The sequence below is a fragment of the Nerophis ophidion genome, linkage group LG20 (assembly GCF_033978795.1).
Source record: "Nerophis ophidion isolate RoL-2023_Sa linkage group LG20, RoL_Noph_v1.0, whole genome shotgun sequence".
Lineage (NCBI taxonomy): Eukaryota > Metazoa > Chordata > Actinopteri > Syngnathiformes > Syngnathidae > Nerophis > Nerophis ophidion.
This window is the reverse complement of record NC_084630.1, coordinates 12312931-12329187: the sequence shown is the minus strand read 5'-3', so window position 1 is coordinate 12329187 and position 16257 is coordinate 12312931. Positions and strand designations below refer to the sequence as shown.

Genomic DNA, 16257 nt, shown 5'->3' with positions numbered 1-16257 from the left:
CTTTTTTTGTTTGTGTCAAACTATTTTTAAAGTCAAAGTTAAAGTACCAATGATTGTCACACACACATACTAGATGTGGCGAAATTATTCTCCGCATTTGACCCATCACTCTTGATGGGATTAGAATTCAGAGCAAGAACTATTTTGTAACGTCAACTCCCTTAAAAAGGAAAGAGACATCTTTTTGAAAATGTTTTGGCCCTTTTTTTGTTTGTGTCAAACTACATTTAAAGTTAAAGTTAAAGTACCAATGATTGTCACACACACACTAGGTGTGGTGAAATTGTTCTCTGCATTTGACCTATATGGCGAAATTATTCTCTCCATTTAACCCATCATTAAAACGCCGAGCAAGAACTATTTTGTAAAGTCAACTCCTCTCAAAGAAATGAGACAACTTTTTGAAAAAATTTTAGACCTTTTTTTGTTTGTGTCAAACTATTTTTAAAGTTAAAGTACCAATGATTGTCACACACACACTAGGTGTGGCAACATTATTCTCAGAAATTGACCCATCACCTTTGATGGGATTAGAACTCTGAGCAGGAACTATTTTGTAATGTCAACTCCCTTAAAAAGAAAAGAGACATCTTTTTGAAAATGTTTTGGCCATTTTTTTTGTTTGTGTCAAACTATATTTAAAGTTAAAGTTAAAGTACCAATGATTGTCACACACACTAGGTGTGGCCAAATTATTCTCCGCATTTGACCCATCGTTAGAACGCCGAGCAAGAACTATATTGTAACGTCAACTCCTTTAAAAAAAAAAAATTAGACATCTGTTTGAAAAACTTTTAGGCTTTTTTTTTTTTTGTGTCAAACTATATTTAAAGTTAATGTTAAAGTACCAATGATTGTCACACACACATACTAGATGTGGCGAAATTATTCTCCGCATTTGACCCATCACTCTTGATGGGATTAAAACTCAGAGCAAGAACTATTTTGTAACATCAACTCCCTTAAAAAGAAAAGAGACATCTTTTTGAAAATGTTTTGGCCCTTTTTATTGTTTGTGTCAAACTATATATAAAATTAAAGTTAAAGTACCAATGATTGTCACACACACACTAGGTATGGCGAAATTATTCTCTGCATTTAACCCATCATTAAAACGCCGAGCAATAACTATTTTGTAAAGTCAACTCCTTTCAAAGAAATGAGACAACTTTTTGAAAAAAATTTGGACCTTTTTTTGTTTGTGTCAAACTTTTTTTATAGTTAAAGTACCAATGATTGTCACACACACACTAGGTGTGGCGAACTTACTCTCAGAAATTGACCCATCACCCTCGATGGGATTAGAACTCTGAGCAGGAACTATTTTGTAACGTCAACTCCCTTAAAAACAAATGAGACATTTTTTGGAAAAAATGTTGGGCCTTTTTTGTTTGTGTCAAACTATATTTAAAGTTAAAGTTAAAGTACCAATGATTGTCACACACACACTAATGTGGTGAAATTATTCTCTGAATTTGACCCATCACTCTTGATGGCATTAGAGCTCCGAGCAAGAACTATTTTGTAATGCAACTCCATTAAAAAAATTCGACATATTTTTGAAAACATTTTAGGCCTTTTTTTGTTTGTATCAAACTGTTTTTAAAGTTAAAGTACCGCTGATTGTCACACACACACTAGGTGTGGCGACATTATTCTCTGCATTTGACCCATCACCCCTTGATCACCCCCTGGGAGGTGAGGTGAGCAGTGAGCAGCAGCGGTGGCCACGCTCAGGAATAATTTGGTGATTTAACCCCCAATTCCAACCCTTGGTGCTGACTGCCAAGCACGATAATTATGTAGCCCAAATACCTTCATATTGTGCTTCACGCACCCTCTCTAATGACCAGTGGAACTGTCTTTGTCTGCCATTTTTCCTCTCCTCGCTGTTTCTTCTTGTGCGCTCTGCGAGTGTGTGCGCGCTGACACACTCAACACGCTGAAATTAAAAAGTGTACCGCTATTTTTTTTGTTTAAAGGCAGTAGAGTACTGTTTAGAACTCATTACTTAATGTTAACACTGTACAACTTGGTGTAAACATTCAAATTAATAATCATGTGATTGTCTCGCTGTGGGGACCCAGAACGAGAAAAAGACAGGAGACAGTTATTTATTTTTAATCTGTTCATTTTTGCACTAAGAAAAGAAATTGTTGACCATTTTATTCATCTTACTTGATAATCAAGTGGTATAAAAAATAAGGGAACGTATTCTAACTAACAAAGACTTAATTTAGGGTTAATTGGTTGGGGTTAGGGCTTCACGGTGGCAGAGGGGTTAGTGCGTCTGCCTCACAATACGGAGGTCCTGCAGTCCTGGGTTCAAATCCAGGCTCGGGATCTTTCTGTGTGGAGTTTGCATGTTCTCCCCGTGACTGCGTGGGTTCCCTCTGGGTACTCCGGCTTCTTCCCACCTCCAAAGACATGCACCTGGGGATAGGTTGATTGGCAACACTAAAAATGGTCCCTAGTGTGTGAATGTGAGTGTGAATGTTGTCTGTCTATCTGTGTTGGCCCTGCGATGAGGTGGCGACTTGTCCAGGGTGTACCCCGCCTTCTGCCCGATTGTAGCTGAGATAGGCGCCAGCGCCCCCCGCGACCCCGAAAGGGAATGAGCGGTAGAAAATGGATGGATGGATGGATGGTTGGGGTTAGAGTTAGGGTGAGAGGGTTAGTGTGAGAGGGTTAGGGTTGAGTTTGGGGTTAGTTATATGCCTCCATCCATCCATTCATTGTCTACTGCTTGTCCCTTTTGGGGTCGCGGGGGGGTTGCTGAAGCCTATCTCAGCTGCATTTGGGTGGAAGGTGCGTACACCCTGGACAAGTCGCCTTCTCATCACAGGGCCAACACAGATAGACAGACAACATTCACACTCTAGGGACCATTTAGTGTTGCCAATCAACTTATCCCCAGGGTTAGGGTTTGGGTTGAGGTTGGGGTTAGTTGTACTGGTTCTATAATAAGGCCTGCGATGAGGTGGCAACTTGTCCAGGGTGTACAATGCGGTATAGCTCGGTTGGTAGAGTGGCCGTACCAGCAACTTGAGGGTTGGCAGGTTCGATTCCCGCTTCCGCTATCCTAGTCACTGCCGTTGTGTCCTTGGGCAAGACACTTTACCCACCTGCTCCCAGTGCCACCCACACTGGTTTAAATGTAACTTAGATATTGGGTTTCACTATGTAAAGCGCTTTGAGTCACTAGAGAAAAGCGCTATATAAATATAATTCACTAATTCACTAATGCCTTCCGCCCGAATGCAGCTGAGATAAGCTCCAGTGACCCCCCCGCGAACCCAAAAGGGACAAGCGGTAGAAATGGATGGATGGATGTATAATAAGGCCATGCAGAATAAGGCATTAATAAGTACTTAATAATGACTAATTTAGAGCCAATTTGGTACTAATTTGCATGTTAATAAGCAACTAATTAATGGTGAATATGTTCCCCATACTAAAGTGTTACCTTGTGGTTAGAGTGTCCGCCCTGAGATCGGTAGGTTGTGAGTTCAAACCCCAGGCCGAGTCATACCAAAGACTATAAAAAAATGGGAGACATTATCTCCCTGCTTGCCACTCAGCATCAAGGGTTGGAATTGGGGGTTAAATCAACAAAAATGATTCCCGGGCGCGGCCACCGCTGCTGCTCACTGCTCCCCTCACCTCCCAGGGGGTGATCACGGGTGATGGGTCAAATGCAGAGAATAATTTCGCCACACCTGGTGTGCGAAAGACAATCATCGGTACTTTAACTTTAACTTTAAAAAGTTTGACACAAACAAAAAAAAAAAAGGCCCCCAAATTTTTTTCAAAACGATGCCTCATTTCTTTTTAAGGGAGTTGACGTTACAAAATAGTTCTTGCTCGGAGTTCCAAGCGACCCAGAGACCGTGTCAGTCTATTAAGGACACCGTGTTGTGATGGCGGGGGTGGGGGGGAAACTCTGGTATTTTTAGCTTTGAGTCACAGGCCGGGGTGCTTTCAGGGTATCTCGCTCCATCAGCATGCATGTTCGCTTAGGAGTGTTTACTGTGGACTATGTGCCCAGTAACTGTCCCTGGTCCAAAGTCAAATCACTTGTCGGGATTTCAAGTTTAACTGTGGAATGTTGTGTCGCCAGCCTCATCTTGTGGGTTTTATTTCTTTATTTGTTGAATTTATTTCATAGCATGCAAAAATACACTGTACAGGCTTTGTGTGGCCCTCAACAAGAATTTGTTTGTGGCTTAACGTCACCACATACACACACACTATGCATGTTTACATGCACTAAAATAAACCAACTGTCTTTTTTCTTTTTTTTTTTACAAAACAGTGTCCACAAATGTAAAATAAAGTAGCCAGAATGTGAGTTCAAATTCAAAAATGTCATTATTTAATTAAATATGGTTATAAGTATCTCTTTAATTCATAGTATAAAGCAGATATTAGTTTATTCATGTAGCAGGACTGTTCAGCTACGTCATGAAGAGGGCCACAGTTTCAAGAGCCCAAAGGTCTCAGGGGCCGGAAATCAAAATGTAGATTTTTCTTTAAAAAGTGAGACTGTGTGTACTTATTTAGAAAGTAAACACATCAGTTTTCACACTGCACTGTCAGTAAATGAATGAATTTGCCCTCGCTACTCGTTTCCAGCGTGTGCAGCCGGACAGATAGTTAACAGCATGATGAACCAGAAGCTACGTTTGGTGGCTGATTCTTTTAAATAATTTTTCTTCCACAGTTTTGTTTCTCTATACGTCTTCCTTTTATGTAGGTTACGACTAAAAATTACTAAAAAAATTACAAAACTATGACATCCACTATGCATTTTACATAAATATTGTCCATTGTGTATTTTTATATAACTAATGTCCACTGTTTATTTTACATAAACAATGTCCGTTGTGTATTTGACATAGATAATGTCCACTGTGTATTTCACATAAATAATATGTAAATACTTAAAATGATCAAAATATGTAAATATGAAATGTGTCTGTTACTACATTACACATTTACTTACATCATGAATGTGAAATCCCAATACAGGTGATTGGATGCCCCCATTATCTAATAAATATGGTTATAAGTATCTCTTTAATTCATAGTATAAAGCAGATATTAGTTTATTCATGTAGCAGGACTGTTCAGCTACGTCATGAAGAGGGCCGCAGTTTCAAGAGCCCAAAGGTCTCAGGGGCCGGATATCAAAATGTGGATGTTTCCTTAGAAAGTGAGATTGCGTTTAGTTATTTTGAAAGTAAACACATCAGTTTTCACACTGCACTGTCAGTAAATGAATGAATTTGCCCTCGCTACTCGTTTCCAGCGTGTGCAGCCGGACAGATAGTTAACAGCATGACGAACCAGAAGCTACGTTTGGTGGCTGATTCTTTTGAATTATTTTTCTTCCTCAGTTTTGTTTCTCTATACGTCTTCCTTTTATCTAGGTTACGACTAAAAATTACTAAAAAAATTACAAAACTATGACATCCACTATGCATTTTACATAAATATTGTCCATTGTGTATTTTACATAACTAATGTCCACTGTTTATCTTACATAAAAAATGTCCGTTGTGTATTTGACATAGATAATGTCCACTGTATATTTCACATAAATAATATGTAAATACTTAAAATGATCAAAATATGTAAATATGAAATGTGTCTGTTACTACATCACACATTTACTTACATCATGAATGTGAAATCCCAATACAGGTGTTTGGTTGTTTTTTTAGGGCCTCTATAGGCAGAATTGAACAGTTCCCATAGGCTCCATTTTAGGTGGACTTTTTATCCCATTTATTTAATATTTAGAATACTTTTTTTTTTTTAATTCATCCCTCATTATGTCTTTCATAATGATTGTGAACTATAGGAGACATTCCCATAAAAAGTGCAGTTTCCCTTGAAGGTATTCGACACTTTAAAGTGGATAGCGCACACCCCAATTTGTCACGTTTCATGTGTCAGGTACACTGTGACGAACAGGGCCATATGAATTCCCTTCCTCCTGTTTGTAAACCAAAGCATTGCAGCCCTATTCGAGTCATACCAAAGACTATTAAAAAGGGACCCATTGGCATTATCCCTGCTTGGCACTCAGCATCAAAGGTTGGAATTGGGGGTTAAATCACCAAAAATGTATCCCGGGCGTGACCACCGCTGCTGCTCACTGCTCCCCTCACCTCCCAGGGGGTGATGGTGATGGGTCAAAAGCAGAGGATAATCTCAGCATACGTAGTGTGCGTGTGAGATTATTGGTATGTGAACTTTTTAACTTTAACTATTCACTGGTCATGTCATGCCAAATTTCTTCTCCCTACAAGAACCTCCCCCCGCCCCCCATTTACTTCCGGGGTCATGATTAATACAGACGTTTTCTTAACGCTATATCATAAAAAATATAACACTATATTATAAAAATATAACGCTATATTATAAAAATACAGACGTTTTGTTAACGCTATATTCTACAAAAATTTGGGATGACATAAGCGGAAACGTGACCCCCCCCCAAATTTACTCCCGGGGTCATGATTAATACAGACGTTTTGTTAACGCTATATTATACAAATATAACGCTATATTATAAAAATACAACGCTATATTATAAAAATTTAACGCTATATTATAAAAATACAGACGTTTTGTTAACGCTATATTATAAAAATATAACGCTATATTATAAAAATACAACGCTATATTATAAAAATTTAACGCTATATTATAAAAATACAGACGTTTTGTTAACGCTATATTATAAAAATATAACGCTATATTATAAAAATATAACGCTATATTATACAAATATTTTGTTAACGCTATATTATAAAAAAATTTGGGATGACATAAGAGGAAACGTGACCCCGGAAGTAAATCCGTCATCCAAATTCCACCCCCCTCCAATTTACTCCCGGGGTCATGATTAATACAGACGTTTTGTTTACGCTATATTATAAAAATATAACGCTATATTATAAAAATATAACGCTATATTATAAAAATATAACGCTATATTATAAAAATACAGACGTTTTGTTAACGCTATATTATAAAAATATAACGCTATATTATAAAAATATAACGCTATATTATAAAAATACAGACGTTTTGTTAACGCTATATTATAAAAATATAACGCTATATTATAAAAATATAACGCTATATTATAAAAATACAGACGTTTTGTTAACGCTATATTTAAAAATATAACGCTATATTATAAAAAAACAAAAAAAACAATTTACAAACACAGGCTTCACGGTGGCAGAGGGGTTAGTGCGTCTGCCTCACAATACGAAGGTCCTGTAGTCCTGGGTTCAAATCCAGGCTCCCCGTGAATGCGTGGGTTCCCTCCGGGTACTCCGGCTTCCTCCCACCTCCAAAGACATGCACCTGGGGATAGGTTGATTGGCAACACTAAATTGGATTGTGAGTGTGAATGTTGTCTGTCTATCTGTGTTGGCCCTGCGATGAGGTGGCGACTTGTCCCCGCCTTCCGCCCGAATGTAGCTGAGATAGGCGCCAGCGCCCCCCGCGACCCCGAAAGGGAGTAAGCGGTAAAAAATGGATGGATGGAATTTAAAAACACAAGCTATGGGATGACATAAGAGGAAACGTGACCCCGGAAGTAAATACGTCATCCGAATTTCTCCCCCCCCCCCCCCCCCCCCCCCCCCCATTTACTTCCGGGGTCATGATTAATACAGATGTTTTATTAATGCTATATTATTTAAAAAAAATATATATATATTTACAAACACAAGTTATGGGATAACGTATTTACTTCCGGGGTCAGGTTTCCTCTCATGTCATCCCATAGCTTGTGTTTGTAAATTGTTTTTTAATTTTTTTTATAATATAGCGTTAACAAAACGTCTGTATTAATCATGACCCCGGAAGCAAATTAAGGGGTGTAGGGAGAAGAAATTTGGCGTGACAGTCAAAATGTGATACAACTTTTGAATTGGAGAGTTTGATATTATATTTTCTATACGGTGCATGTACAAAATGTACTTTCACAATGTAGAACTCATTTCTTTTCATTTTTGTCATCAGTGCGGTGCCATTGGACAGTGCAGCTAAGAAGGGCCTTCCCCTGGGGGGGCAGCTGCCTGGTGGTTTGCAAGCGGGGTCCCAGCAGCAGAACCAGCAGCTCCTCCTGACTCCAGCCAGCCTCCAGCTCGCTCAACTCCAAGCCCAGCTCACCCTCCATCGCCTCAAGCTGGCTCAGGGGGGCAACACTGCCGCCGCCACTGTTCTCAATCAGGTTCTTTCCAATGTTGCCATGGCCCAGCCTCTCTTCAATCAACTGCGAAACCCCCAGATCGGCTTTCCCACCGGGGTGCCTGGTTTTCCCGCTTCCAACTCGGCTTTAGGGACAACGGGATTCAACCCAAACGCGGGGAATTGTAGACCGAACCATCACGTCGGAGGCACCACAGTTGGCCCACAGGGTGTGGAGTCCGTGCCGACATACCCCTCAGATGTTGACAGGCGTGTTCCGTACAACTTGGGGGCATCTGCCGCTTCGACTGCGGCCGCCAATGGACATTACTCAGTGATCAACACTAAGCAACAGAACAATGTTGCTTTCAAGCAAGATTTCTACGGACAGGATGTCTCTGGACAACAAGCTGGATTTAGTGTTGGTGATCAGAACATGGCTCTTTATAATCACACCGGACAGAAAGATCAATGGACAAGTCCCAGCAACTTGAGTCAGACTACGAACGCGGCAATGGCGTCTGACGTGGCCACCGTTTGGACTGCAAGGTCCAGGAAGGAACTTTATAACCCCGAGGAGCCGACCTCTGACCACAAGTTTAACCTCCAGGGTGGAGGTTCTTCTTTCGGGACTAGCGACATGCAGGGTTATACGGGTTACCAGCCGCTGACAGGTACTGAGGACACGATGTGTTCAGGTACCAGGGCACTTCAACCTTACCAAGTCAATGACTACCACGCTGTCACACCTACTCAACTGCCACACCAATGCAGCATCTGTGACAAGAAAGTCTATAACCTTAAGGTAAGTTCATTGAGGTTTTGTTTATGATTTTTAGAATGTGATAAGCTCTCATGAACATGCATCGGCATTAGGTGGATAACGGTACTTTTGTGTGTATTCTGATTTTTTTGGTACCTTTAGAGCAGGGGTCACCAACGCGGTGCCCACGGGCACCAGGTAGCCCGTAAGGACCAGATGAGTCGCCCTCTGGCCTGTTCTAAAAATAGCCCAAATAGCAACACTTACCAGTGAGCTGCCTCTATTTTTTAAATTGTATTTATTTACTAGCAAGCTGGTCTCGCTTTGCTCGACATTTTTAATTCTAAGAGAGACAAAACTCAAAGAGATTTTGAAAATCCAAGAAAATATTTTGAAGACTTGGTCTTCACTTGTTTAAATAAATGCATTTTTTTTTTTTTACTTCTTATAACATTCAGAAAGACAATTTTAGAGAGAAAATACAACCTTAAAAATAATTTCAGGATTTTTAAACACATATACCGTTTTACCTTTTAAATTCCTTCCTTTTCTTTCCTGACAATTAAAATCAATGTTCAAGTACATTTATTTTTTTTATTGTAAAGAATAATAAATACATTTTAATTTAATTCTTCATTTTAGCTTCTGTTTTTTCGAAGAAGAATATTTGTGAAATATTTCTTCAAACTTATAATGATTAAAATTCAAAAAAATTATTCCGGCAAATCTAGAAAATCTGTAGAATCAAATTTAAATCTGATTTTAAAGTCTTTTGAATTTCTTTTGAAATTTTTGTTCTGGAAAATCTAGAAGAAATAATGATTTATCTTTGTTAGAAATATAGCTTGGTCCAATTTGTTATATATTCTAACAAAGTGCAGATTGGATTTTAACCTATTTAAAACATGTCATCAAAATTCTAAAATTATCAATCAATCCAATCAATCAATCCACTTTATTTATATAGCACATTTAAACAACAATAACGTTTCCAAAGTGCTGCACAGCCATGTTAAAAAACAATATTAAAAAAAACAATATTATGCTCCACCAATGACTGAATTAAAACAAAAAATAAATAAATATAAAACCAATATAAAAAAACAATAGAAAAAAAAAATGATTAAAAACTATTTTAAAGGGTAAAATCAATTAAAACAGTAAAATAGAAATCCATCCATCCATCCATTTTCTACCGCTTATTCCCTTTCGGGGTCGCGGGGGGCGCTGGCGCCTATCTCAGCTACAATCGGGCGGAAAGCAGGGTACACCCTGGACAAGTCGCCACCTCATCCCAGGGCCAACACAGATAGACAGACAACATTCACACTCACATTCACACACTAGGGACCATTTAGTGTTGCCAATCAACCTATCCCCAGGTGCATGTCTTTGGAAGTGGGAGGAAGCCGGAGTACCCGGAGGGAACCCACACATTCACGGGGAGAACATGCAAACTCCACACAGAAAGATCCAGAGCCTGGATTTGAACCCAGGACTGCAGGAACTTCGTATTGTGAGGCAGACGCACTAACCCCTCTGCCACCGAAATCAAAGTGTATAAAAAACACAGAGGACCACACAACTCAATTATACTTTTTTTATCAGGAAAAATTATTAATGATGTTCCATAAATTATTTTTTTTATTTTTGTCAAAAAGGTTCGAATTAGCTAGTTTTTCTGTTCTTTTTTTCCGTGTAATTTTGAATTTTAAAGAGTCGAAATTGAAGATAAACTATGTTTCAAAATGTAATTTGAATTTTTTTCGTGTTTTCCCCTTTTTTAAACTGTTCGATTAAGTGTTTTTTTCATCATTTATTCTCTACAAAAAACCTTCTGACAGAAAGAAATACCCATTTTTTTTCTTTATATATTTGTCTGTTTTTCTATATATATATTTATTGTGAGGAATCATTAAGATGATCAGTGTTTCCACAAAGATAAATATCATTAATTATTAATAATAACATAGAGTTAAAGGTAAATTGAGCAAATTGGCTATTTCTGGCAATTTATTTAAGTGTGTATCAAACTGGCATTAATCAGTACCCAAGAAGTAGCTCTTGGTTTCAAAAAGGTTGGTGACCCCTGCTTTAGAGCCTTCAGTTTGATATAGCCGCGTACCGTTTCACTTTACAAGTGAGGGGTCGGAAGTCTACCTTCGGTATAAATTGTATTCACCTGACGTCACGTCCATTAACTATGCAAGCCTCGAAGTGGTGGTCTAGCGAGTGTTTGTTTTCAAAGCCTGCTGGCCCCACTATGGACTGGACTCTCACTATTATGCTAGATCCACTATGGACCGGACTTTGACAATATTATGCTAGACCCACTCGACGTCCATTGCATCCGGTCTTCCCTACATCTGCAGTCCTCTCCCAAGGTTTCTCATAGTCATTCACATTGACATCCCACTGGGTTGTGAGTTTTTCCTTGCCCTTATGTGGGATCTGAACCGAGGATGTCGTTGAGGCTTGTGCAGCCCTTTGAGACACTTGCGATTTAGGGCTATATAAATAAACATTGATTGATTGACGGAAAGTGTTCTGGGCGCCGTTTTGCCTCTCTCGAAGAAACATGTCCTATGTTTGCGTTGTTTTACGCGGTTGGAACCGTTCATATTGCGAAAATGGGTAAAAGTGTATTCAGAGTTCCTCAGAGAGGGAACCAAGAAGGGTGAAAAATCTCTAGTTTTCACGAAATGACAACAAGAAAAATGGCTCTTGAATATGGCACTCCAGTCCAGTCCAGTCCAGTCCAGTCCAGTCCAGCTTACGGCCATACTACCCTGAGCACGCCCGATCTCAGAAGCTAAGGCTTGGAAGGTAGACCGCCTGGGTGCTGTATTCCCAATTCAGTGGCCTCGTGGTTGGAGTGTCCGCCCTGAGACTGGAAGGTCGTGAGTTCAAACCCCGGCCGAGTCATACCAAAGACTATAGAAATGGGACCCATTACCTCCCTGCTTGGCACTCAGCATCAAGAGGTTGGAATCGGGGGTTAAATCACCAAAATGATTCCTGAGCGTGGCCACCGTTGCTGATCACTGCTCCCCTCACCTCCCAGGGGGTGAACATGAGGATGGGTCAAATGCAGAGGATAATTTCACCACACCTAGTGTGTGTGTGACTATCACTGGAACTTAAACTTAAGTCCAAGGAAGCAAAGTAGAACGCACAAGTTTGTAGTGATGACTTTGTCAAAAGTTTCATTAATCATTAGAAATTTGATATACAGACTAGTGTATATACAGACCAATATTTTGGTACCAGTACTAAAATTATTTCGGTACTTTTCTAAATAAAGGGGACCACAAAAAATGGCATAATTGGCTTTATTTCATCAAAAAGTCTTACGGTACATTGAACATATGTTTCCTATTGCAAGTTTGTCCTTAAATAAAACAGTGAACATACAAGACAACTTGTCTTTTTTTTAGTAAGTAAACAAACAAAGGCTCCTAATTTAGCTGCTGACTTATGCAGTAACATATTGTGTCATTTTCCATTGTATTATTTTGTCCAAATTATTAAGAACAAGTGGTAGAAAATGTATTATTATTGTACTTGTTCATTTACTGACTGGTACTTTTCAGAGGTGGTATAGTACCGAATATGATTCATTATAGTATTGCGGTACTATACTAATACCAGTATACCGTACAACCCTCTTACAAACTAATAATGAGCTAGATTATACTTATTTACATATGTGGTCCCAAGACAGAAAAAACAGGCACAAAATCATGTTAAACACACATTGATAGTGAAGAGAACTGATGAACTCATATTATGTTCTACGTATGGTGAATGTTCATATTCATCTTGGAGAAAGCAAACATTCAAGTTTAAGTAAATAGTGGTATTTCAGTTTGATATTCAGTTTGTTAGTTTTATATTCGCAGGTGGATTCGATCACTTCTCGTAGGAAAGAGGCCCTAATTGGGACTTTGAAATGCAAAAGTGATAACCATACGCTTGAGAAAAGACTACCTCTCTAGCTGAAGGCCAACATTTAAGTTATGAAATAAAGCAGTAGTTTTCCAGACACTTACACACGAACATCTCCTTTTATGGCCAGGATGTGCTCTCCTGACTTAGCACACACTCACAAACACGAGGTAGGAATATAACACTGGTGGTTTGGCTTCTCCAAGTTAGGAGTCCTTCATTTTTTTTGACTCAGATTCCTCCGGGTACTGCAGACCTATTTTAATGACGCTGGCTTGTAATAAAGCAACTTTTTTGTTCAGCAAAGCATATCCTGCCCGGGAGGGGGCGACAAGAACAGAAATACACTTCAGTACTAAAATTTAGAAAAATAGCATTTGTCAAAGTGAAAACATGGCTGAAAACTTTAAAGAAATTATATTTTTAAATGCAGAAAACAATACAATACGAAACAATATGAAATACATCTAAATGACGAATGTAATAGAAAAATGGTCATTTGACATCACTTGACTGAAGAATCTTGTTGGTGAAGACACGCAAAAATGGAGAGATAGGAAGGGGGCCTGCGTACTTTGGTTTGATTTCTTTCTGTAAATCACTAGCTTTTCTCATTTTCTTTATCAAAGTGCTGGCACTCACAACTTTATTTGGCACTGTGATGGATTATTTGGAGTCACCAACTTTACTTCCGGGCAAATTAGGTTCTTAAATGTGCATATTTGCTTGAGACGATACACAAAAACCGTATCATACGGAAAGTGGGGTGTACGAAAACCAAGGTACTAGCATTTGTGTGTGTTTTTTTCCAGGACTGGGACCATCACGTGAAGGGAAAACTACACATGCAGAACCGAATGTTGTACATCAACGAAAAGTGAGTTTTTTGATTATATTGCTCTTGGATTCTTTTTGCCTCAAAGTATTTAAATACCGTATTTTCCGGACTAGAAGGCACACTCAAAATCTTTTTTTCCCTCAAAACTCAACAGTGCGCCTTATAACCCAGTGCGCCTGATGTAAGGAATAATTCTGGTTTTCCTTACCAACCTCAAAGCTATTTTATTTGGTACATGTTGTAATGATAAAAGTGACCAGTAGATGGCAGTCACACACAAGAGATATGCGTAGACTGCAATATGACTCAAGTAAAAAACACCAACATTTTAAATGTCCCATTAAAAATATAGAACATTACAAACAGTGTTCAAAACTCTATCAAAATGTTCTAGTACGACTTTGGCAAGCTACAATGTTTTATGGATTGTACTGTGCTTCAACATACGAGTATTATTATGGTAGGTTAAGACATATTATATGGCGTTTTGTTTTTCAATATTATTCAAAAGCAACTTTTCTTACCTTTTGGTACCTGCTGATCTGTATTTGGGATCTGCGTAAGTCCTGAAAAATTTCTCGCGTCCGCCTTTGTAGTCCGTGCTGACACCGTAGTGGATAAGCTTCTTCTTTTTCTCTACCTTCTTGTTATGGGAAATTCATCCGACGCTGTTGCCATTTCTAATATAAAGTAATGTAAAGTTCTTACTTATATCTGTCAGTAAACTCGCCATGAAAGCGCTAAAACATACCGGTGTAGTGAGTTTACGTTAATCACCCAAGGAACTTTAGTTATGTCAGAATATTTGTATCTAAGTTATCACAAAATTTTGTGTTACATTGAGTTCAGCTCGCCCTGCGAGAGGACAAAAGCTGTCTTTGATCCTATCAAGCAAAAGGCTTGTAAAACTCTGCTGTGTAGGATATGGAGCGACATGAGGGTGTCGGTTTCTTTGATGTGTTGTAATCCACAGGAAGATTTTGTCTTTACTCGAGATCTACAAAGCATAGAGGAGGCAGAGCCTGACCTCCCTCCAGGCGCCTTTTCTTGGGACTGTTTTATGACCTTTTCTTTAAACTGTTTTGTAACCAAAGGGTATTTCTGTTTACGCCCCCCCTCCCTTAGAAACAGCTGCTGCCATGTAATCAGGGAAAGTCCAAATAAAAGAGGAGGCGTACAATCTTTCGGCAGAGCGTGGGACGACACTGTAGTCTACGCGTTTCTCCTCAATTGAGCTGAATTGAATTCTGTCTCTGTTCAATTCCTTGCTTCTTGTCTTGTTTAATAGATGTCATCATTGTTTGAACCTGACAAGTTATTAAGTGTTCCGGTCGGGCGTTTTTTCACGGGCCACATTTCCAGCGGATGAGGAGATGCTGCTCCGTTGCTGATTTAAGTAAAGTCTGAGTGTCAATAAAGCAGTTAGCTTCATCTTTTGACACTTCTTCCATTCGCAAAGAACCACCATTACATGTTATGTAAACCACAAAGAAGTGTTTTCAATTTGGAAAAAAACAATAATATACTGTATATGCTTTAATAGCATGTAACATGCACCTGCCTTGAATTACTGTCGGGTCAAACTCGCTCCCCAAATTTATTAGCGCATGCTTACTTTTACCATCGGGTCAAATTCGTGACGTCACGAGTGACGCTTCCCCTGTCGTCAGTTTCAAATCGGCGGAGGAGTTTTTTTTTTTTGCTTTTACTATGTGTAAACCAGGGGTCTTGTTCCGCAGCCATACAGATCACACTGATGGTTGTGATATAAAACAACTTTAACACTCTTACTAATATGTGCCACACTCTGTGAACCCACACAAAACACATTTCGGGAGAACATCGGCTCTGTAACACATTATAAACGCAACATAATAATTACCCACAATGCCATGCATCCATGACTCTTAGCTATATTATACACCCCCCCCCCCCCCCCCCCCCCACTCTCCATGCCTCGGTTGAGGTGCGCGGGGTTGGGGGCGCGTGTATAATATAGCCAAGAGTCATGGATGGATGTCAATGTGGGTAATTCTTATGTTGCGTTTATAATGTGTTACAGAGCCGATGTTCTCCAGGAATGTGTTTGGTGTGGGTTCACAGAGTGTGGCACATATTAGTAAGAGTGTTAAAGTTGTTTATATCACAACCATCAGTGTAAAAGTTATGGCTGTTGACCAAGTATGCATTGCAATCTCGTATGAGAAGCAGCGAAATGCATGCGTTCGGACGGCACGCAGATAGCGTTGTGTAAAGGCGGTCGCGATGACATGTCGTAAAGCAGCAGTTGCCAACCACCGGGCCGCGGCCGCAGAATAATTTTTTTTAATTTTCTTTTTTATATCACACTCAATTTTTTACTGCATGCCATTGGTAAGCGCAGGGGTGAGAATAAGTTTTGGAATGATTAGCGCCTGCTTATTTTTACCGCATGCCTTGAATAAGCGCAGGAGTGGGAAGAGGTTTTAAAATAATTAGCGCCCCGGCGGCT

At 39.3% G+C, this 16257-nt stretch overlaps 1 protein-coding gene across 2 annotated transcripts in view; it reads left to right on the top strand.

Annotated features, from left to right (window-relative positions):
- Positions 1 to 16257, top strand: part of rbm20 (RNA binding motif protein 20) — a 152479-nt gene that overhangs the window by 60286 nt on the left and 75936 nt on the right. For both annotated transcript variants that reach the window (XM_061880483.1, XM_061880485.1), the window contains exons 2-3: positions 8050 to 9022; positions 13741 to 13805. In XM_061880483.1, coding sequence (XP_061736467.1) covers positions 8050 to 9022; positions 13741 to 13805 — 1038 coding nt within the window. The remainder of the gene's footprint in view (positions 1 to 8049; positions 9023 to 13740; positions 13806 to 16257) is intronic.